General features: G+C 39.8%; 1 protein-coding gene across 1 annotated transcript in view; it reads right to left on the bottom strand.

Annotated features, from left to right (window-relative positions):
- FSHR (follicle stimulating hormone receptor) overlaps positions 1-25070 on the bottom strand; it is a 179081-nt gene that overhangs the window by 73771 nt on the left and 80240 nt on the right. The window contains 1 exon segment of the mRNA XM_047854444.1: positions 19555-19626. Coding sequence (XP_047710400.1) covers positions 19555-19626 — 72 coding nt within the window.

Below are 25070 nucleotides of genomic sequence, written 5' to 3' on the forward strand. Positions count from 1 at the left end.
TCTCTGAAAGTCTAATTAAATGAAACAGATCTGTGCCTCATGCTTAGCTCTGATTTTTTCATACAATGCATTTGAAAGGCACACCGTGAATATGCATTTGAGCATTTTGGTGACGCTCGTTTGTGATGAGTATGGATAGAAATGGAATTCACTCTGTTTAAAATGTTTACATGCTACAGTGAGCACGCCTTTGCTGTTTCTGAAGACAGCATGCCTTTTTGCTTAGTCCACCCTCTGAGGGTGACATGTCAGGGTGCTACTCCTGCCATCCAGAAATCCTGTTACACTGGAAAATAGGAATTGTAATTAGGATGGGCAGAACAGATATCATGTTTCCTTTCTAGAAATGTGCATGTCTTTAAAAATTTTTTTTTAACATTTATTTATTTTTGAAAGAGAGGGAGAGAGCGTGCATGGGGGAGGGGCAGAGAGAGAGAGAGGGAGACAAAAAATCTCCAGGCTATGAGCTGTCAGCACAGAGCCCTATGTGGGGCTTGAACTCACAGACCGTGAGATCATGACCTGAGCCCAAGTTGGCTGCTTAACCGACTGAGCCACCTAGGCGCCCCATAGAAATGTGCATGTCTTTTAAAAGATTTCCAAGGTGCATGAAAAACTATTCCAGTCCTCCTATTATCTTGGATTGATGGCCCTGGAGAATTATATTTTATTTTTTAATTTCTAGATTATTCTAAGGAAGACCCAAGATAGGTGTAACTGGGAAAGATGGCAATGAGACATTGTAGAATTGAAAGGGAGTCTGGTCTGAGGAGTTCTAGACTGGGAAATGTATTTTTCCTTGAGATTATCCCTTTGTCATCCTTGCTTGAAGGGAAGGGGATGGACTTTCTCAACCTAAAAGGGAGCTTTCTTACTGCCTTATTTTGGGCATTTTTAAGAAGTGAAGAGGAAGAAAACATCCTGGAGAAATGGTGCAATGTTAGAAGCTTAAAGTACATTTATCAGCTTCCCACCATGTCATAGGAATTGATTTTGAAAATATTTCCAGGGACAATGGCAAGGCAAAGGCACATATTTTATACTGTAGACCCTAGATCTGATGCTTTTGAAACTTTACCTTCCCCAATTGTTCCCCGCGGCCTGATTCTAGGGACATTTAACCTATGACTTAAAGGTGATCACTTAAAGGTGATCATCTACCCTTGTGTTGAAGAATTATTGGGAGTGAGAATCACACCAGATTAGATGTCAATAGGGACAGAAGGAGATTTTGAATACCAAAGATGGAATGAGAGAACGAGAACAGAGAACAGTGAAACCTAAAATAGGATTACCAGAGAAGTGTGCTAAGTCTCAAAAGGGATAAGGGCAATTTGAGAAAAGAGTGCTCTTAATAAAGAGCTGAAAAATTTATTGCCATCAACACTTTTTCCTCTATATAGGATGGCCACAGGACCCACATGTGTTTGTTACAGTATCTTTGAAGCCTTTAAAAGGACATAGTTTTGCTTTTAATCACATGTTAGTGAATGTTGGAATGGCAATTTCCTTTTTTTTATGGCTTTAAATGTGGCATATTAGGCTCTGAAGAACCAAATGGATCTGTCAGGTTGGTCATCTCTGGACTCCAGGGAGAGGAGCAGGAACAGGTTAGGACCAAAAACACAGAGATAATGAGGAAGGATTGAGGAAGTGGTATATTTCAGTAAAAGCTTGCCATTTGCATTATTTAAATATGAGATTACCAAGAAGCAGAGATCACTGTAGTGCTTTGTCACCCATGGATTCACTGACCAGACATAGCCTGTTATTCATCCAGACATGGACAACACTTGACAAAAAAAGGCAGAATGTAGCAGATATTAGAGCATTAATAAAGGCATTCCAAACCTTCTCCTCTTCCTACAATAGAGAAATCTGTACTTGAGAATAGTAAGCATTTGCTTGCCTTTCCCCAGAGGAGATCAGGAAACACTATTCTTTGAGCAGAATATTTTCCTTTCTGACTTCATTCCTGCACTGAAGAATTTTACTGTGTCCTCAGAAAAGAGAATTCCTTCTTGAAGCTAGAGGATTGGGTTGTACCAATCTACCCCAATCTATCCCAAGTGTTTGCCACTTCTCTTACCTGTGCTTCTGACCGGGATGTGGTAGTGGTATATGTTTATTATTTAGTCAGCGAATCTATGAAATCATTTTCATGCAATCTATGAAAATGGAGAAATTGGACAATTAAGGCCCTGAAGTGAATTTTATGTGTGCCCTAATTTGACTATATAATTGGGGTGAGATGAGAGAATATGTATAAATCTCCCATTTCCTTTGGGACATCTACTTTTTGGAGAACTGACAATGGCTACTCCACATCAGTGGCACTTAGCAGTTTTAAATGTAATTTGAGTCCATCTATTGCACACAGATCATTACACTATTAGGACATTGATAGATGAGCTCCTAGCATCTTGGGTACAGAACCATGAATGGGATATCAAAGGAGTAAATATCTTGGTGAATTCAGGTGAAGTTACCCCAGTGTATGGAGTTTCTTTTCTTCTACTGGAACTTTGAGAGGTCAGTAGGAGCCCATTGTGTATAATAGGATCAAAGGACAGGGGCTGTAGAAGCCTTCAGACTTCTTTAGGGAGACCTCAGTTACCCAGAATGGTTTTAATCTGTTTCATTCGTATCTGCCACTCAGAACATTTTCCCCTCTTGCCTTTGATTATGGAAATCCTACTGTCTCCATGACAGCTTCCCAGGCTTCTCTGGAATACAATGATCTAACCCCCACCAGTTTGAACTGCTTTCAGCATCCAAGGTCTGGATGGCAACATTAGAGGCTACGGATGTTCTGATTTGTGTCTTCTGTTTCACATGAATTCCTCTTATTTCTATATATCACAAACTTCTTGAGGGTTAGAATGAAATCCTATCTTTCAAGTCCTAATATGGAAGATTGACTGAAAGATGAATGGATAGATAGACTGATAAAAGGGGGCTAGGAACTTCTAATAAGAATGAATTGGAGAATTTGTGATGTGTTGTTCTTTGATTATACAAAGTCATAAGCAGGTGGGGGAGATTCTCATTTCCAGTTGGTGAGGAGCACCTATTCTGTTTATTACTGTTCACTCCAAGAAACCTCTCACCCTCCCACCTTCCCTCATTTCTTTTATACACCACACTTAAAATTGGAGGCATAACCTTGTTCAAGAATGTGCAAAACAGGAACATGGTAATGAACTCTTGTTGCTGCTATAAACTTGATGAATGGCTTATGGAGGAAGGGCATTAAATGGCAATCTCAGTCCAGTGATTAGCTCTGCAGAATTCCTTCCTTAAAACTCAGGCAGACCAGCACAGCTTTCATTCTACTCTAGGTTTCCTGTGAGCTCCATTGGGTGTACCAGGAATATTTCTGGGTCTTAGCTGGAAAGGGAAAGGAGAAAAGAAGCCTTCTTTGTTTCCTTCCAGCATTCTCACTGCTTTCCTCCATCTCCTTTCCCCAATCCACCTCAACTCACAACTCTGGCTGTGTTTGTTCTGGGTGAAACCTTCTGTGCTACCTTGACCTGCACCTTCCCTCTGACCTTTGCCCACCTGATACTACCAGGCCATAAATATCTATTTTTTAGTCCCTTACTTTTTGCCTGAAATGCAAATTTCCTGTGACAAGAAGGAGTGCTCAGGCTGTTTGCCCACATGAATGATACAATGAATGGGTTTACTCCTGAATAGTTGTATGAGAATTGCATTTTTCATTCTCCAACTACAATGTTTGCAGATCACCAACGAAGAAACTGACAATACTTAGATAAGTGATTAGTTATACTAAAAACTGAGTACCACTTTAACTGTTATATGTGATCTAAAAACGACAAAGAGTAGGAAAACTGTCCCATTATCTATGATTTGGTTATAGAAATGGAGCACATGTTTATGTAGTTCTCTGCTTTTCTCTAATTGTGTCATGTCATTTTATCAACAACTACAATGGAGCATATTACTGTGGCCCACTTCCCTTGGATCTTCCACCATACATTTCCTTACCTAGGACTAGTACATTGTTTAGATCTTGTTACTCCATATGGAACATGAACCATCAGTGTTGGCCTCATCTGGGAGCTGGTTAGCACTGCAGAATCTCAGGTTCTACCCAGACCACGTTAGTCAGACTCTTCATGTTAGATCCCCAAGTGATTTGTGCACATTAATATCTGAGATGCTGTGGTGTAGGAGACACTTAGCAGGAGCTCATGAAATGCTCATTACATTTAATTAAAAGAAAAATAAAAAGCTTCTGCACAGCAAAGGAAACAACCAACAAAACTAAAAGGCAACCAACGGAATGGGAAAAGATATTCGCAAATGACATATCGGACAAAGGGCTAGCATCCAAAATCTATAAAGAGCTCACCAAACTCCACACCCAAAAAACAAATAACCCAGTGAAGAAATGGGCAGAAAACATGAATAGATACTTCTCTAAAGAAGACATCCGGATGGCCAACAGGCACATGAAAAGATGTTCAGCGTCGCTCCTTATCAGGGAAATACAAATCAAAACCACACTCAGGTATCACCTCACGCCAGTCAGAGTGGCCAAAATGAACAAATCAGGAGACTATAGATGCTGGAGAGGATGTGGAGAAATGGGAACCCTCTTGCACTGTTGGTGGGAATGCAAATTGGTGCAGCCACTCTGGAAAGCAGTGTGGAGCTTCCTCAGAAAATTAAAAATAGACCTACCCTATGACCCAGCAATAGCACTGCTAGGAATTTATCCAAGGGATACAGGAGCACTGATGCATAGGGCCACTTGTACCCCAATGTTCATAGCAGCACTCTCAACAATAGCCAAATTATGGAAAGAGCCTAAATGTCCATCAACGGATGAATGGATAAAGAAATTGTGGTTTATATACACAATGGAATATTACGTGGCAATGAGAAAAAATGAAATATGGCCTTTTGTAGCAACGTGGATGGAACTGGAGAGTGTGATGCTAAGTGAAATAAGCCATACAGAGAAAGACAGATACCATATGGTTTCACTCTTATGTGGATCCTGAGAAACTTCACAGGAACCCATGGGGGAGGGGAAGGAAAAAAAAAAAAGAGGTTAGAATGGGAGAGAGCCAAAGCATAAGAGACTGTTAAAAACTGAGAACAAACTGAGGGTTGATGGGGGGTGGGAGGGAGGAGAGGGTGGGTGATGGGTATTGAGGAGGGCACCTTTTGGAATGAGCACTGGGTGTTGTATGGAAACCAATTTGTCAATAAATTTCATAAAAAAAAAAAAAGAAAAATTCTCTCTTGCGGAGATAAAATCCTTTATCTTAGCTAAGAAGTTACGGTTGAGTCTATATGTTACTAGAATGTTAATTCCAAGGAGAGGCAGAGAGAAATACACAAAACCAGGAAGAAAACAAGTCTATAAATGGTGTTGATTTAGAAAGAAAATTGCCATTAAAAATAATGTTTTGATGAGATAGCTTGGGCCAGTTTTTAATAACACATTGATTCTTTGGCATGGAAAAGGCCAGTTTTGCACTTGGGTTTTTACTACTTGGATCAAATATCTGTCCACTTCTAGGGCATCCTTCTTTACCACTGCCAAGTGCTCAGGACTGAGTGGGAAGCATGAAAACACTGAGCAGAAACACCTGCATATGAAGGTTATATATTTGGAGAAATAAAATGTTACTTTTTTCTTCTTACTTGGACATTCTTACTGACCTGTATTGAAGTGACCATAAGGCTCTCAAGATGTAATTTCTCTCTCTTTTTTAACGTTTATTTTTATTTATTTTTTAATGTTTATTTATTTTTGAGAGAGACAGACAGAGCATGAGCAGGGGAGGAGCAGAGAGAGAGGGAGACACAGAATCTGAAACAGGTTCCGGGCTCTGAGCTGTCAGCACAGAGCGCAACGCGGGGCTCGAACTCACAAACCGTGAGATCATGACCTGAGCTAAAGCCGGACGCTCAACTGACTGAGCCACCCAGGCGCCCCCTTAACGTTTATTTTTTATTTATTTTTGAGAGAGAGAGAGAGAGAGAGATCTTGAATGAGTGGGGGAGGGGCAGAGAGTGACAGAGACCGAGAATCCCAAACAGGCTCCTCATTGTCACCATAGAAACTGATGTGAGGCTTGAACTCCTGAACCATGAGATCATGACCTGAGCCAAAATCAAGAGTCATATGCTTAACCAACTGAGCCACCCAGGCACCCTAGATGTAGTAAAGGAGAGGCAGCATTGCAAAAAGTAAAGCATTATGTGGAGAAAATGCATGTAATGTGGCATGGGAGGAATCTCCCCTCCATCACTTTGTTGCTGTTGATCTTAGGCCAGTCACCAATCTTCTCTGAACTTTATTTTCTCTCCTGTGATATGGGCTCAAATACTTGCCCCAGTTGCCACTGAAGGGTTGGTATGAGAGATTAAATGAGCTAATATATAGATGAGGCATTTTGAAATTATAAAATAGGTAACAACTGCAAAGATATTCAAACTACTGCTACTATTACAATTAAATAAATAAGAACTCTGTGAATTTGTGTATGTCCTGCTCTTCTCCCTTAGAAAGATTATGATCCTCCTGTATCATGTATAATCTGGGGTACCCTTGCTGGATTCATAGATATTACAGAAGAATAGATTACTCTGTGAGCATTGGAGTCAGAATGCCTGGGTTCAAATCACAGCTCTGCAAGTTGTTAGATGTGTGATGTTGGGCAAGTCTCATCACTTCTTGGCTTCAATATCCTTACTGTAAAACTAAGATGATAAATATATAAGATAATGTATGTAAAATGCTTATTTAAATTTATGGTAAAATAATGACTCAACAAATGACAGCTATTGTTGTTGAGCACTATGGGAACTCCTTGAGAGCAGGGACTGTGTATCTTCATCTTGATTGCACAGAACATCTAGTAGTGAAGCCAATAAGCTTCATCAAATCACTTCCTCATCTAATTAACAAATATATTGTTGCTCAAGAAGAATTTGTGGAATTATTGACTGATGGATGTATTATGCTTCTCTGAGTTTGCTTGGTTTCTCTGAGTTGCTCATAAATAGAACAGAATAAACACAAACACAACAGCACATATACTAGTCAGATGTAGGTGTCCCAGATTGAGGAAGCTCATTAGCTCTACAAGCCTCATCCTCACAGGTGTTTAGGGAGTGATGGAATTCACAATCATTTACTCTGTGAATCCTGATAAATCACTTGATGGATTAGCTGGTGTCATCCATCAGCCTGCACATGTCTTGAGTACTTGACTGAAGTCTATTAATCTCTTCCCTTTTTAAAAAAAATTTTTTTTTCAATGTTTATTTTTTGGGACAGAGAGAGACAGAGCATGAACGGGGGAGGGGCAGAGAGAGAGGGAGACACAGAATCGGAAACAGGCTCCAGGCTCCGAGCCATCAGCCCAGAGCCCAACGCGGGGCTCGAACTCACGGACCGCGAGATCGTGACCTGGCTGAAGTCGGACGCTTAACCGACTGCGCCACCCAGGCGCCCCTAATCTTTTCCCTTTAAAAATGTCCAACCACTGATCTCTGATTTGGTCTCATCTCCTTGAAGTTAGTTTGGAACTTTTTCTCTATCCAGGATTTTTGGCTTATGGAACTTGGTGCTACAGTAAGCCACCATCCCTTTTTCCCCAAAGCAAATGTCTGCTTTACTAAATGAAAAGTGCCATCTTAAATATCTGACTTGGTTGGACTGAGAAGTTAGATGTACATATGAAGAGAAGTAGGGAAGACAATATAAGGGAAGGTATAAGAGAGCATACTTGAAACAAATACATGAAGACTGGCACCTCAATTTTTAACATTCCCTAAAGGAAAAGAAAAACAGTTTAAGTTCTCCATCTGGTCAGTCAGTGAGGGAGCCTGTCCTCAGTAGACGGAATCTTGAAAGCATTAATGTCAGTCTGATACAGGAAACTCATCCTTCTTTCAAATTTCAGTTCATGTACACATGGACTTTGCAGTCCAAACAGGTAAGCCACTTTAGATAAAATTTTTCATGTATTAAAGCAAATCTCCATAAGCACATGTGCCACATTGACTAAAATCTCACCATTAACGATTCAATCCTCTGATATAGGTATTACCTACTTCATGTCTTTTCAAAAAGGCAAATTGTCTTGGAGAATCCTATTCATTAACTCCTTAGAATTTTACTGGGAGTACTTTCTTCAGATGCTGTTATCTTTACTGAAGAAGAAGAATAAAGAAAAAGATTTAAAAAAATATTGAGATCTTATTCGGGGGAAAGGTTCTGAAAGGCTGGGAAAGAATCCAAGAGTTAGAGATGCCAAATTCACAGACGTTGCCTTCTGTTTTCCTTCTAGTGTGCCCAGCCGTGTGCTTGGTGCTTTGAAAGAATATGAGAAGAGGGAAAGGCAAGATCAGTAGTCATTGTGTTGTTGAGCTGAGCTCCAGGAATGGGAAGCAGAGCAAATGTTCTCTCTTTGTTATTCATACCTTGCATTTGTATGCACTTTTAACTTTTCAAAGCACGTTCACATCCAAGTGCAAATTACATGTTTATAAAACACTTGGCATCAACAATTGCTATCTCTCTGCCCAGACTCTCTCAGAATCTCAGACCCACTGGGGTGGTTAACTTCCACTTTATTCATTTAGGCTCCTCTGGCATTTTTTCCCTCTTATGTTCTTTCTCTCTGCCTGTTTAACTTCTGGAATGCTCTGAACTGTAAAAACACATCTCTGATCATTTGATTTCTATGTAGTCTGGCCAGGGTGGAGCCAAGTACCAAAGGAGAGGTTTATGAAGTGTGAGATTCAGGTAGTTTATTTGCTGGGGGGTAGGGGGGGAGAAGGGGTGGGCAGGCAAGTGGGTCCATATTCTATTTGAGTCTTTTACTGTTTAAAGCATCTTATTAAGTCATAAACAGTCCAGATGGATGTGGTTGTGATGGGCATGGGCTAAATGAGGAAATAAAAATAAGTAGTTTGTGCATCGATTGGAGCATACATTTAGATTGCATCTTTTTATTTTAATACCATTCTATTAAAAAAAACCTACCAAGAGTCTCCAGGGCAGAGCCAGGAGGCTATTTTTAACTTGAGTATTATGCTGCCTTAATTGTATCTTCTCCAAGTAGAGACAAACATTAAGTTACTGGCAGAGAGAAAAAAAAAAGTCTTGTTCATTTTCGGGTATATCTGTGAGCACTGACAAATATAACACATTTGAAAGTCCCTCCACAACTTGGCTTGTCAAGAAAGGTCAGAAGGACAAACATGGCTGAAGCAGAAGTCTTGAAAGATAGAGAAGATGATATTGCTTGGCTGTTGATTAGAGAATAGAAGAAAATTACATTTGATGGCAAGCCAGAGAAGCCTGGTTTTAGTAACCTCTGTTAAATCTTGGTACCTGGAAGTCTTAGCTGCTGAATGAAAGCTGCCAAGTGGAGGTTGCCAGGACCATAAGTCCTGGAGTGTCAAGTGGGTGGAGGATCCTAGAGATGGAATATGTAAATGACAGCATATCTGTGCCTTCCCAAGCAAAAGAGCATCTATAATACACATCTTTATTACTATATGCTTGCTAGTTCACAGTTGGTGCTATGGACTAAATGTTTGTGTCTTTTTCTCTCCATCCCCAACCCAAATGTATATATTGAAGCCCCAGTCCCCACTGTGGTGGTGTTTGGAGGTGGGGACTTTGGGAAGAAATTGCATGAGGTCTTGGGAGTGGAGCTTTTCTGATGGGGTTGGTGCCCCTATAATGGGATAGAGAGACCAGTGCTCTTGGCCATGTGGGGATACAGTGAGAAGGCAGTTGTCTATAAGCCAGGAAGTGGGTTCTCACCAGAACTGGCCATACTGGTACTTTGATCTTGGACTTCTAGCTTCCAGAACTGTGAGATATAAATGTTATTTAAGCCACCCAGTCTGGTATTTTATTATAGCAGCCCAAGCAGAGTAAACAGTGGGACTTTCACCTGTATTCTTCCAGTATTCCCTTACTTGTAATCCCTTCCAGCAAGGAATCCCTATACTATTTTTATGAATAAAGCATAAAGGGACTAAGATGTGGAGAGTTAAAATGAATACAGGGTTGGGGGAATCCATAAGATCACTATATCTCAGGAATTCTGCCTCCCCTATTACACTTCCCCTCTTCCATCCCCCCAACACATAAAAAGAAATCAAGCAAGGGTGCCTGGGTGGCTCAGTTGGTTAAGTGTCCACTTCGCCTCAGGTCCCTATCTTGGAGTTAGGATTCTGTGTCTCCCTCTCTCTCTCTCTCTCTCCCCCTTCCCTGCTCAAGTGCATGCTAGCTCTCGCTCTCTCTCTCTTTCTCTCAAAAATGAAAATAAACATTAAAAATGTTTTCTTAGAAATCAAAACAAAACCAAAATGCGTAAAAACCTAAATACATAAGTGTGAAGCTAATAAATTATTCTCTTTTTGAGCTGGGCAGCCATTAGATATTGTAAAGTTTATTTTAAGGACTTACCTAGAAACAGTTGAATTAAGGGGACTTAATGGGAACACTAAAACCACATCAACCCAAAATGTGAGAAGAAAACAGCTTCTTGTATTCTTGGTTGAAGCAATAAATAAAAAAAATACTTTCAGAATATTTATGGAGAACAGGAGATGAGACAAGGACTTTCACCTTCTAGATACTAACTCATGTTTGACCTGGGTCAATAATGACAACTTAATTGGCCTAATTGTACATTTCCCAACTGCTGACTAAGTTAATTTGCAACTTAACAGGCAGCACAGTTTGTAAACCCTTGGATTTAGGCCAGTCTCAACAAGAGCGTTACCCAGAAATGAGTTGGCACACTGGAAGTGGAAGGCAAAAAATGTTGCAAGAAGAGATTTGCTCCTTTCTAAGACTGTTCCCCCAGAAAACGATTTTAGGTCTGGTTTATGGAAGTTCCAAGTGCTTAGGTATAGAAATCCTCTTTTCTAATTATAAATGATACTGAAGGAAGCTTTCACAGCCATAATCCTTCCGTTGGTCACTCCTTTATTTTAGTAGAATAATTCTGGAAAATGGTGGATGCCAATAAAAAGGAAGCTTTTTGTAGCAGAAAGGACCAGACTACCTTGGATTCAATCCTAGCTTAACCACTGAAGGATCCTCTGATGCTGGTTAGTTGCTTAACCTTGCTGAATGTTAGATCCCTGTCTATAAAGTGCAGATTAACTGAGATGTGGTGTTTAAAACTGGCTCCAAATAGGTACTAATTGTTTTTAAAAAATCAACTTTACTTAAGTATAATTTGACAAATAATATGTACTCATTTTAACTGTTAAAGATTTTACAAATGGATATATTTTCTAACAACCACCACAATCAAGATATAGAACATCTCTGTCAGCCTAGAAAGTTCCTTGTTCCCCTTCCAAGACATTCTCCAGTTATCAAACTTGGCCCTATGCAACTACTGATCTGCTTTTTGGCACCAGAGTAGATTTTTTTTTTTTTTTAGGAGTTTCATGTAAATAGAATTATATGGAGTATATTTTTCTGTGTTTGGCTTTCTTACTTGGTATAATGCTTTTGAGATTCATTCATGTTGTTGTATTAGCAGTTTATTCCTTTTTATTCTGGGGTAGTATTCTGTCACGTGGGTAAAACATAATTTGCTTACCTTCTGGCCTGGTGATGAGTACTGGGTTGTTTGTGGTTTTGAGCTATTATGAATAAATCTGTTACAAACATTCTTCAACAAGTCTTTGGGTAGACATATGTTTCCATTTCTCTTGGGTAAATACATTATAAGATACCACCAAACTATTTTCCAAAGAGGTTGTACCATTTTACATCCTCAGCAGGTGTGTATGAGAGTTCTAGTTGCTCCACATCCTGACAATACCATCTAGACTAATAGCTCTACAAATATAGACAAAAATCCTTAATGAAATACTAACAAAAATCTGTGTGTGAGTTATCTTTAACAAATGCAAATCAAATTATTCACCTGGTTGTTCAAAATAACCCATTTAATCCCCATGATTAACTATGACACTCAGACTTGTCCCATGATCTCTAAGGTGCTCTATGATCTCACCCCAGCTTCTTCTTTGTCCCATTCTCCTACCACCCTCCTTTTATTTGTTCTCCAGTCACACCATACATACACGTACTACCTACATTTGTGAATATTCTTTCTACAAATGGGATTCAGGCCTAAATAATCATCCACCTCAGGGGCTCCAACAGTGGATGTGCATTAGAATCATCAAAGGGGTATTAAAACATGATCAGTGCTTGGCCCCACCCCAGACAGATGAAAAATCCCTAGAAATGATAGTCCTGTGGATTATTTAAAAAAAAAAACCCAGGGCATTCTAAAGCACTGCCTGAGATGAGAACCACTGAGCCTCATTATCCTTTGTATGTCCAAGGATTCATATCCTGTCTTCCCATTCAAGGATCTAATTGCTCCAACACTGGCCTCTAGTTGTTAATCAGCAGCCTGTTGCATCTTCAGCCTACCCCCTTTTGCTTTATTTCAGCAAGTGAGACTCAAGACTCCTTTGCCTATTAACTTGGAAACATAGAAAGATGGGGAGGTAATGGACCTACATTATCCAACAAGCAGGTGCTCAGGGAGGCAAAGCAGATTGGAGCCCAAATTTCTAGCAATACAGTTTTGATTACCTGATTTGTTTCCTTTCCTTTTATCTGTGCTTGAGTAAGTGCAAAGAACTGAGAATTTGAAGGGTCCTCAACTTTTTTTTAGTGTTCTTGCATTGGTTCTCATTTAATAAATTTCTTCTAGAAGTCCCTCTGTTAACTTTTCTTTCCCCAGTGATCTGGGGGTGGAGGCTGGGGTGTTAGACTAGCGTTCTCATTTTTAAATGTAAATAAATCACTTGATTATATTTTTTGTCCTTATGTTATCATGAATATTTCAAATGAATTTTATATGGTTCATATTTATGGCTTGGGAGCTATTTCACATTTTGGCTCATTGCCGTCTCATCTGCATATACCATATCTCAGCTGATGTTGATTGGTCTCATTTACATATTCATCATGCTCCTATTTTCAAAGATATTTTGTTATAAACTGGCTTTTCTTCCCCCTCCAGTGTTATAATAGCACGTAGATGTGTTTTTAAATTGCACTCATTTCCATACATAATTTTTCTGGTTACCATAAATCACCACCTTGTCACCTACTCCCCCCACCCTATTCAGTGTAATCTTCACACTTTATACCAAGCTGACATATGGCTCTGAAGTAATTAAAGACAATGTAAACAGTTTACAGTGCACTTTGCAAAGCCACTTCACATTGCAGAGAGTTTAATGGTTTCTTTTCCCCCAGCTAGTCCCAAAGAGTAGGAAGGTTTGAGAGAGTGATGCTGAGTAAAGCTACAATGTGAAGAGTGATCATTTCATTTCCAGGGAGAAGCTTGCCTTCTACCAGAAAGACTCCTTATCTGTTTGACTCCTTATAAAAGCAGAGGGGCTAGGTTAAGCTGGGTTAATAAAAGAAGAATCATCAGCATGGGTTGGGAAAAATTACTAGATTCTTTAAGTCATTCTAACAGGAGGCAGGGGAAAGAACCAAACTTATCAAATCCTCAACCACCCAGGCCACAGAAACCTCTCTTGGGTTTGAGAACAGGACTAATTTTAAGATGTGAGTTGTTTGCAGCCACCAGCACTTAGTCTCCCCCCCCCCCCGCCCTTTTTTTCCCCAGCAGTGGCCTCAGGTTTTGTTTGTGACTCTCCCTCACCCACTCCAAGTGCATGTGGTTGGGATGGGTGTTTTCAAATCTGAGAATGGAATCCATTACCCAGGCCACAGCCAGTTTGAGTATCGCCTTCCCTTAGTTGTAGTGGTTGGTCCAAGAATGATTGTGTGATCTAAATGAATTATACAAATCTTAAGACTTTTATGAGATTGAGAAAAAAAAGGTCAAATCTTTCCTTCTGAATAGAACCCAAGAAATGTGCAAACAGGATTGCTGCTGGCATGTTGCCACCAGGGTGGGACTAAGGACTTAAGCTAACATAGTGGAAGGGAGACCTGAGAGAGGGAGGCTAAGTCCTAAGGACATGAAACCTGAATAGAATGTTTGCTAAAGCTATTCGTCCTCTCTGACCATCATGTTAAATGAGCCATTAAATTTCCTTCCTTTCCTTAAGCCTATTTGAGGTTTATTTTCTTCAGCCTCTCACAGTAGAAAGTGTCCTAACAAATACAATGGTTGTATCACTTACTTAGAACATATTATCTTGTGCATTTTTGTCCTGAGTTACATTAAAAATTTTTTTTTCAACGTTTTTTATTTATTTTTGGGGCAGAGAGAGACAGAGCATGAACGGGGGAGGGGCAGAGAGAGAGGGAGACACAGAATCGGAAACAGGCTCCAGGCTCTGAGCCATCAGCCCAGAGCCCGACGCGGGGCTCGATCTTACAGACCTCGAGGTCGTGACCTGGCTGAAGTCGGACGCTTAACCGACTGCGCCACCCAGGCGCCCCCTGAGTTGCATTTTAAACTGTAACTATATAAATGCCTAGATCATAGTAGATTCTCAACCAGTGTTTGTATGCCTACCTACTTCTACATTATTTATCACTATCACTCATATTATTTAATATTTTGATATCTGGATATCTTGTCTTCCCAACTATTATATTTCTTCATTTTTATTTATGCATTTATCAGTTATTTATTGTGCAAGGCACCAAGGATCCAGTACTGAATAAAACAATGATGTCCTTTGACAGTCCTGTAGGGGAGTTAGAAATTAAATTATCCCATAAAATAAGTATAAAATTGCTAAAATGAAAGTCTGCTCAAAGAGTCTAGTGGTAGGAGAATGTATATAGTAATGGGTTTTTCCTAATTGGAGAGGTCAGGGAGGGCTTTTCTAGGTGAGTGACTCTGGCATGGGAATCTGAAGGATGGGTAGGAACCGACCAAATTGAGAGTGCAAAGTGGAAGAGATATTCTAGTCGGGATGAGCTGCACCGAGCAAGGTTCATGGTAGGCAGATAACATGGTACGTTTTATATGAACTGATAAAAGGAGAGAGTGTGAGAGATCTTTTTTCTTTTTAAATGTGAAGAGCAATGGTAAGGCATGGTGTGTGTATGTGGCAGGACAGATGTGGCAGGACAGATGTGGAAGTGGACATAATTAGATGGGAATTTAGATAATATCACTGTGGTTGCCACTTAGAGAATGGATGAGGGTGAGTGCAGAGCATGCTGGAGGACAGGGCAGCATGCTTGAAAACTCTTGCAGTCATTTGGGAAAGCTGATGGTAGTTGGAGGAGATAAGTGGACAGATGAGAGGTATAGCAAGGAGATAAAAACAGAACTTGGTGTTGTACTTTAATACAAAGTTACACTCTGACCTTGCCCTTAAAGATCAATCAAGAGATCTAGAAAAACTGTGAATTCTGAATACAATCTGATAATAGTGCTCTTGGTATGGTGGACACAAGATTATGGTTTGGAAGTACTGAGAGCATTCTGGAAAGGCTGTACAGAGGAGTAAACATTTACTCTGGACACTGGAGGATCAGCAGGATTTCTATTCAAATTTCTAGTGAAATTTTAGGCAGAGGGACTGCATCTACATAAGACCAGTGTGAAAGTGCATTTTGTTAATTAATTCACCAGCAACTTTTTAAGAAAATGTTTATTTATTTGGAGAGAGTGCAAGTGGGGGAGAGGGAGAGAGAGAATCCCAAGCAGGCTCCCTGCTGTTAGTACAGAGCCCAACGTGGGGCTCAATCTTACGAACTGTGAGATCATGACCTGAGCTGAAACCAAGAGAGTCAAATGCTTAACTGACTGAACTGCCCATGTGCCCCTCCTTGCAACTACTTTTTGATCCCTCTATGTGCCAGGCACCATCCAAAGAACTAGCTATCTTGTTTTATGTAAGTAATGGGATGTCTGGTAATGAAATGGGAAACGGCACACGTTCCTGCTTGGCAAAAATGTGGGATAAACAGTGCATATGATGGAAATAGAAAGGGCTTTGATTTTTGTGCTACTTAAGACTAAATCCTATGGCAATGAGAGTCCCTCCAGTTTCTTCTGTAAGAGAGTTTGAGCAGTGTGGGTCTGGCAGCAGGGAGCTGGGGAGATCAGACCTGGGATGGGCATAGCAGCCTCGTGTAACAGGCTATGTAAGTGTTAATGAGACTTTGGATATAATAGCTGGAGGGAGAGAAGGGCTGGTTTCCAGGAATATTTTTGAGACAGAGTAAATAGGACTGGAAAAGGACCTGGGTTTAAGGGAAAGTCAAGGGATACTGAATTTTCCTGCATGGAAGTTTGGGCAGATGGTAATGTTCTTCACTGGGCAATATGAGAAGATAAGAAATTTAAAGATACAGATCATGAACTAGTCTAGATGTATTAAATTTGAGGCACTTGCAGTTTAATGAGGTATAGATGTTTAGGAATCTTTCCATTTGAAAACAAGAATTATCTTTCAAAAGAGAGATGGGTGTTATGGAAGAAGGTTTTGGAGCCCTGATAGTAAGACATCATTTGATGAATAATGATTGGGGATTGTGAGTATAATATGAGAAAGAAAATGGCCAATAATGGAGCTCTGGAATATCTGAATTTTTGAAGGGCAGCCGAGGAATAAGAAAGACGGAAAGAACTGTCAGTGGAGTAGTCTGGGACATTAGGAGAGTACACAGGAGGGTGTGTTGTCACTGAAATTAAAAGGGGAATGAGTATTGTAAAGAAGGGTGTGAATAGTCAGTGACATCAAAAGCTGCAGATAAGTGCTAGGAAGACAAAGTAGAAGTCAAGAGATCTGGCAGGTCCATCATTGTTGGGAACTCTCATAGAGTGATTACATGGTGTTAGAGAATTTGTGGCCAAATGGCAAGAGGGCTGGCTAAAGAGTGAGTGAAAGGAAAGGGCAGGGGGGTTGTGAATGCAACTTTTCTTTCACAAGTGTGGGGGTGACCAGAAAGAGGGGAAGGTAACAGGGAAGGAAGGCAGGATTTATACAGAAAGCTTTTGCCTCCTTCTTTTTAGCAAAAGAAGGTGAAACTTGGCTACATGTGCAGAATGAATGAAAGGGATTTTATGATTCATGGAGAAGGAAATATTGAGGAGGAAGCTGATACTTACTAAGTTCATGAAACTGGCTAAAAACCAGGTGAATAGAAATACTGGGGATAGATCGGGAAAGGAGATAAGAAGCCATCACTGACCAAGAATAGAAGGTGAGACAACGGAAGAAAGGAGCGTAGAGACTGAAGGGCACAGTCTGTTCAGGGTTCAGTTTGGTGACAAGCCTTCTACTAAGAAATGTTTTTGAAGCCTTAGGACATACAAAGTGTTGAAAAAAATGAGATCACTTTAATTTTATTTTAGGCATCTTGCTGTGTCAGTATAGGCTGATGAATAAAGTCATGAGGTCGAAATGCACAAGCTGTGTTTGAGGTTTGAGGAAGTTGAGGTTTTAAGCCAGCTGCCCTGTCTCTGGGATTATTGCTGTGTCAGCTCAGCTTAACGATTTATATCACTACTGGAATGTCCTGTCTGATGCTGAACACCCAATGAGGGTCAGTCACACCTGCTGGATTGAATTTGATTAAGGTGGATTATTTTTGATATCTGATATTCCTGTCTTTAGAACAATTTCTATGCAATTATAGGGCTTCTTGGGTATGAGGTGTATCTAATAGTCTAGTCATCTAGTACATGTCAGTTCTAAGCAGGGCAACAGCTAACCCATGTAGGAACATACCTTGAGCAGAGAGCTCCCCAGTTCTATTGCTTCCCTGTTTTCCTCGGTGAGCTCTGCTCCATTGAGTGCCCTATCTCTCAATTCCTGTGAGTGTTGAATATCCTCAAGAAGGTAAACCCTGAAGACTGCAGGTTTTATTTTAAAAACATTTTTTAATGTTTATTTATTTTTAAGATAGAGCATGAGTGGGGGAGGGGCAGAGAGAGAGAGGGAGACACAGAATCTGAAGCAACTCCAGGCTCTGAGCTGTCAGCACAGAGCCCGACGCAGGGCTAGAACCCATGGACTGTGAGATGGTGACTTGAATTGAAGTTGGACGCTTAACCAACTGAGCCATCCAGGCATCCCAAGATTGCAGGATTTAAACCAGGCTGTCATCCAACTGGGGGTCCTTACACTTAGGAATTAGAGTTCACAGGAGCCATCATCTCCTTTGTGAAAAACTCCTTACTTAACCCACAGATAGGGAAACCAAGATACCAAGAGATACAGTGATTTAATCAAGATTGCACAGTAAGTTTATATCAAAGCTAGCCCTCAAACCCAGGATTCTGAGCACCTTCCTCTAAGCAGGTGGTGTAATTGCTGAGACATATTCCCACTCTCTCTGCTCTGTGTTTCCTTTATTAATGGATTTCTTTCTTCTTCAGACCTCAGCAAGTATTCTTAAATGGGGTGAAAGAACCAAGAGGAAAAATTGAATGGCTTTAAGAAGGAGAAAAGCATGTAACCTGAGGGATTGCTTTCTTATGATGAAAAAATCATTCCTTTCTGTGTAATCCATCTTTCTTTTGCTGTATTCACTGGTATTAAAGTCCTGAGTTCTGGCTGCTGCTCTGGTGAAGAACACATTTTCCTGGCCCTAGAGACCTGGGAGATGGGGTCAAGAGCCTTCAAAGGAATAGTGGGTTACTTTATTAAAAATTTTTTTAAACATAATTTATTGTCAAGTTAGCTAACATAGAGTGTATCCAGTGTGCTCTTGGCTTCATGAGTAGATTCCCATGATTAATCGATTATATACAGCATCCAGTGCTCATCCCAACAAGTGCCCTCCTCAATGCCCATCACCAATTTCCCCCTCTCCTCTGCCACCCCCGTCAACCTGCAGTTTGTTTCTGTATTTAAGAGTCTCTTGGGGTTTGCCTCTCTCTCTGTTTGAAACTATTTTTCCCCTCCTTTTCCCCCAAGGTCTTCTGTTAAGTTTCTCAAATTAAGAGTGGGTTACTTTAAACATGGCAGAATTTATTCTGCTTTTTAATACTGTGCCTAATTTTGAGAAAAGCCTGATTGGGGATACACCTACATTAAACTAGCTCAGTAAGGAGTTAATGTTTGCATTAGCAAAGGAGTCTTCTCCTTTCAAAGGAACATCTTCAGTGCTATAAACTTTTCTGATGCTTGTAAATGTTGATACATCAATTACCACTTGTCAGCATGGCTTGGAAAAGAGAAGTCTAGAGAATCTTGAACACAAATGTTAGGCCCTGTTGTCAATTAAAAATTATTCAGAAATAATAGACAACATCCCTGAGAAAGAATAGGTATCAGCAGAGAAAATCAGTTTGGTTTATAAAAATTCCACTCACAGGTACTTTGGAGCAATGCCTTGTAAAAGAAAAAGTGAGGACTGCTTAGATTGACCTTATACTCTTTTCATTAGCCATACTCTGAAAGGTCCCTCACTATTAGGAAATAAAATAGGAGGAGGTGCAGAAAGTTTTCTGGCTTCTAGGCACAGAGCATCACACTGGATTTGATGTGAGGCTGCTGACCACAGCCTCTTTGAGGCACTCACACACAGCACTGTTAGGTACGTACATTTTCTCCAGGTCCCCAAATCCCGAGAATGCTCCTTTTGGGATGACTCGAAGTTTGGTGAGGACAAACCTCCTGAAAAGAGAGTAGACATAAAATATCACAACCTATCCATTCACTGATAAGTAATTGCTTAATGTGTACTATCAGCCAACAGCCAACATATACTAAGTGCTTGTCATTTAGTAGTAGTTGCAATTGCTTTCACATGATCTCTCTTCATCCTCCCCACAAAGCAGTGATGCCCATTTTGCATTAAGAGGGAACAGGTTTTGGCACAAAAACAGACACATAGACCAATGGAATAGAATAGAAACCCCAGAACTAGACCCACAAATGTATGGCCAACTCATCTTTGACAAAGCAGGAAAGAACATCCAATGGAAAAAAGACAGCCTCTTTAACAAATGGTGCTGGGAGAACTGGACAGCAACATGCAGAAGGTTGAAACTAGACCACTTTCTCACACCATTCACAAAAATAAACTCAAAATGGATAAAGGACCTAAATGTGAGACAGGAAACCATCAAAACCTTAGAGGAGAAAGCAGGAAAAGACCTCTCTGACCTCAGCCGTAGCAATCTCTTACTCGACACATCCCCAAAGGCAAGGGAATTAAAAGCAAAAGTGAATTACTGGGACCTTATGAAGATAAAAAGCTTCTGCACAGCAAAGGAAACAACCAACAAAACTAAAAGGCAACCAACGGAATGGGAAAAGATATTCGCAAATGACATATCGGACAAAGGGCTAGTATCCAAAATCTATAAAGAGCTCACCAAACTCCACACCCGAAAAACAAATAACCCAGTGAAGAAATGGGCAGAAAACATGAATAGACACTTCTCTAAAGAAGACATCCGGATGGCCAACAGGCACATGAAAAGATGTTCAGCGTCGCTCCTTATCAGGGAAATACAAATCAAAACCACACTCAGGTATCACCTCACGCCAGTCAGAGTGGCCAAAATGAACAAATCAGGAGACTATAGATGCTGGCGAGGATGTGGAGAAACGGGAACCCTCTTGCACTGTTGGTGGGAATGCAAATTGGTGCAGCCGCTCTGGAAAGCAGTGTGGAGGTTCCTCAGAAAATTGAAAATAGACCTACCCTATGACCCAGCAATAGCACTGCTAGGAATTTATCCAAGGGATACAGGAGTACTGATGCATAGGGCCACTTGTACCCCAATGTTCATAGCAGCACTCTCAACAATAGCCAAATTATGGAAAGAGCCTAAATGTCCATCAACGGATGAATGGATAAAGAAATTGTGGTTTATATACACAATGGAATATTACGTGGCAATGAGAAAAAATGAAATATGGCCTTTTGTAGCAACGTGGATGGAACTGGAGAGTGTGATGCTAAGTGAAATAAGCCATACAGAGAAAGACAGATACCATATGGTTTCACTCTTATGTGGATCCTGAGAAACTTAACAGGAACCCATGGGGGAGGGGAAGGAAAAAGAAAAAAAAAAAAAAGAGGTTAGAGTGGGAGAGAGCCAAAGCATAAGAGACTGTTAAAAACTGAGAACAAACTGAGGGTTGATGGGGGGTGGGAGGGAGGGGAGGGTGGGTGATGGGTATTGAGGAGGACACCTTTTGGGATGAGCACTGGGTGTTGTATGGAAACCAATTTGTCAATAAATTTCATAAAAAAAAACATTAAAAAAAAAAAAGAGGGAACAGGTTTAATGAGGTTTGTAGATTTGCCCAGGGTCACTTGGCTGATACATGGCAGAGCTGGAATATGAACACTTTCATCATCAGTACTCCATGTTGCTCTCCCGTAGCTTGTGTGAGGCCTCTTTTCTTTCTCTAGTCCAACCCCCAAAACCTCTTCCCTTGCCATTCTTAGCTGACCTTGCTTCCTATTTCAAAGAGAAGATGAACCTAATAGAAGAGAATTTCATGCTCTCACATGGCTTGTAGCTACTAAGCCATCTGCACCTGAAGCCATACCCTGCCTTCCCTCCTGTTACCATGGGTGACCAGGACTCTGGACCTGGCTGAGAATAGTGCCTCCAATCCACATCAGATCTCGTCTCCTCTCTTCTTGTTGAGGTAACCACAACAGTAATTTCCCCCTTTCTTGGGTACATTTTATTCACCTATGTTTGCTTCTCTACTGAGGCCTGCCCATCAGTATACAAATATGCCATAATTTATTTCATCAAAAAACCTCTACTCTCAACGTCAGCCACCTTCAGTTTTTGCCATTTTCTTCTACTTGAAATATTTGTTTCCTTCTTCCACAAAGTTTGTTCCAGTGGCTCCTCATCTCCTCCAGGAAAAAACCCACATTGTATACAGTGATGTATGGATTTCCCTGCTCTCCGTTTCCACAGACCCTGTACTCTCCATTTTGACAGTTTTCCCCTTTGCTTCTCTTGTTCTTTTCACAGTACTCTCTTGCTAGTTCTTGGACATGCCAGGTTCCTTCTTGCCTGTGTTTCTGCATTTGCAATTCTCTCTGCCCGGAGCGCTCCTCTCTCAGATATCCTCATGGCCGCCGCCTCCAGTCTGCTGTTTGCTCAAATGTCACTTGTTTAGTGATGCTTTTTCTAACCACCCTATTTAAAATGACAACCTCCCCTACTTTGCCCCTGGCTCTGTTTCCTGCTCAGAGTTTTCTTCACAACACTTCTGACATTTTGTACACTATATTTATTTATTTATTTACGTATTCACATATGTATTTATCTCTAGCCTATAACTAGAATACAGACTCTGTGAAGGCAGGAATTTTTGTATGATTTGTCTACTACTGTCTACCGAATGCCCTCAAACAGTGTCTGGTATGTGGCAAGTACTCAAATTTTTTCTTGAATGGCTATTCAGTCTGAGAGTTCTAGGCTTGAGAGTGGAATTATAAGTGACCCTTTTGGAATCTCTGTGACAAGAATACTATTCCTTCTTCTGGCTTTCTCTTGCTTTGTAACTGATTAGTAGGTACTTTCCCCCACTCCTCCCCGAATCTTTCCTTCCACAAGGCGGTGTTTCAGCAGGAATGAAATAAGCACTGAGGAGTTGGATAGTTTTGCAAACCTGCATTACTTCATTCTCTTATTACTTATTGGTGTTAGTGAAACTCCTATTGCAGATGAAATTATCCCGGCAAACGATATTTTACTTTAACTTTGTTTACTTGCCTTTGGCTGTCAGGTGCACCAGCTCTATGGGGAGAAAGCATGAGAGAGAATCTTAAGTGCCGTTTTTGCTTTGGAGGAGTTTATATATGTGGAAAGGTAAAGCCAGAAATGTTGGAATACCAGAAAACAGTTGTGGGATACAGTTGATGTAATAACTATAAATGTTATGCAAATATTGAAGTGAGAAAGATCCTAAAATACATAAATACATAAAAGGAAGATTGGAAGAGGTGGGTGAATTTGAGCCTGGACTTCAAAACCATCAGGTCATACTAAACCCATGTAAATAAAAAGATATATAAATTAAGATTAAGGACTATGTACCTGGGAGACTGTCAACTTCTAGAACTCCCATCTGAAAAGAATCAAAGTTAAGGTACTCATTTAATCTTTTTAAAAAATATTTTTACATGTATTTATTCATTTATTATATGTAATTTATTGTCAAGTTGGTTTCCATACAATACCCAGTGCTCATCCCAACAGGTGCCCTCCTCAATGCCCATCAACCATTTTCCCCTCTCCTCCACCTCCCATCAACCCTCAGTTTGTTCTCAGTATTTAAGAGTCTCTTGTGGTTTGCACTCATTTTGTCTTAAGTAACATAGACAAGTCCCTTTTGTTTCTATCACTCTTTTGTTCCTATTATCACAAGACAGAAGAATGATGAAAACAAACTTGAAAAAGCAAATGCTAAGTCAACTAGATAGTGCTTTTTGATTCAACCCTAGTAGCATACGAGTTTTCTATAAACACTTATGCCTAAATGTTTCCAACCTATTAACATAATTAAAGCCTTTTTTTAAAGACATAGTCTTGAGTTCCATTTACCGAAATGCTATGAACTAGATAACTTGAAGATATTTTCACTAAAATTGTCCAGAAGTCTCCTATAAATCATAATAAATATTGCTTTAATTGCATAGTTGTGCTTATAAGAAAGTATGAGAAATCCCCAGGGGCCCAAAGTAAAGCAACTGAAGACCAAATGGATCCCTGAGTGGTGAATGCAAACAGAATTCTAAAAGGATAAATTGAAGCCAAACTATTCAGGGAGGAGGTCAGTTTCTGGACTTGGTAGTGAAGGACTTGTGTTTTGATGCTAAGATGTTGTGTGAGATGAGATATAGAAGATGAAATGTAAAGATTTATTTCTCTGTGCTGTCTATTTAACTATCTCATGCATTCTAGAAAATAAAAGGGGCAGAAAATGGGAGACAGGCAATTTTTAAGGAATTAACATCCGGAAATTTCCATAATTTATAAAAGACCTAAATCTCAGATTTTGAAACCTCAAGTCCTAGGAAGGAAAACAAAAATAAATCTACTTCCAGATACCTCTGAATTAAAACTGTGGAGTCAAAAGAAAAACTATTTTAAATAAAAACAGAAATAGACCTATTATCTTCAAATAAAAATAATCAGCAAACTTTGTAAAAATATCTTCATAATGAGAGAAAATACTGCCTGGTTAGAATCCTATACCCAGAAATAAACATTCAAATGTGAGGATGAAATAAAGATGCTTTTAGACAAATTTAGTTAGTCATTAATGAAATTTCAGCAAAGGAATTCCTTTAGAGAAATAAAGTATAATCTGGTAGGAAGGCACAAAAACAAGAAGGAATAGTGAACAGAGAAATCAGTGTTCCTTATTGAATAGGTGCGTTTTCGTAACGGTTGGAAAACTCACCTATTCAACAAAGAACAATGAAAAAAATATTGACCAAGAATTAGGTCACAAAGCAATTGGTATAGAACAAATAATTGTCTTTGATGTGGTACATTTAAATTACTTAGAAATTAGTTAAAAGAGATAATAATTAACAGCCTCCCTCCAACAACACATGTACAAACATCTAGAAAGTAAAAACTAAAAACAAAACCCCACTCTTTTAAGTTGCACATGGGTCACAGAAGAAATTACATAATAATTAGGAATTATTTGGAATTGAGCTGTAATGAAAATACAACATGAAACTTCAGGGATGCAGCTAAGCTGCCACGTACAGAGAAGTTAAGGGCTTTAAATTATTTTACCCAAAATGGAAATAAAAAAGATGGAAATTTCACAAGCTACATTTCAACACAGTGAATAAACAAAGCAACAACAGAACAGTGGAAACAGAAAACTATAAAGTCGGTAGTTCTTTATTGCATTTCTGGGTAGAACTTACGGTACAAACTCAAAAGTCATTTCATAAGACAGTTGGGGAAATGAGGGACTGTTGAGATAGAGGTATTTTGAGAAGAGAAACACTCAGCCAGACATTAAAACTTGAATGTATAGATACAGTTTAACCTATACTAACTTGTTTCATTATAAAAGATTAAGTTTCAGGGCTCCTGGGTGGCTCATTC

Source organism: Prionailurus viverrinus, chromosome A3 (genome assembly GCF_022837055.1).
Source record: "Prionailurus viverrinus isolate Anna chromosome A3, UM_Priviv_1.0, whole genome shotgun sequence".
In the NCBI taxonomy this organism is placed as follows: domain Eukaryota; kingdom Metazoa; phylum Chordata; class Mammalia; order Carnivora; family Felidae; genus Prionailurus; species Prionailurus viverrinus.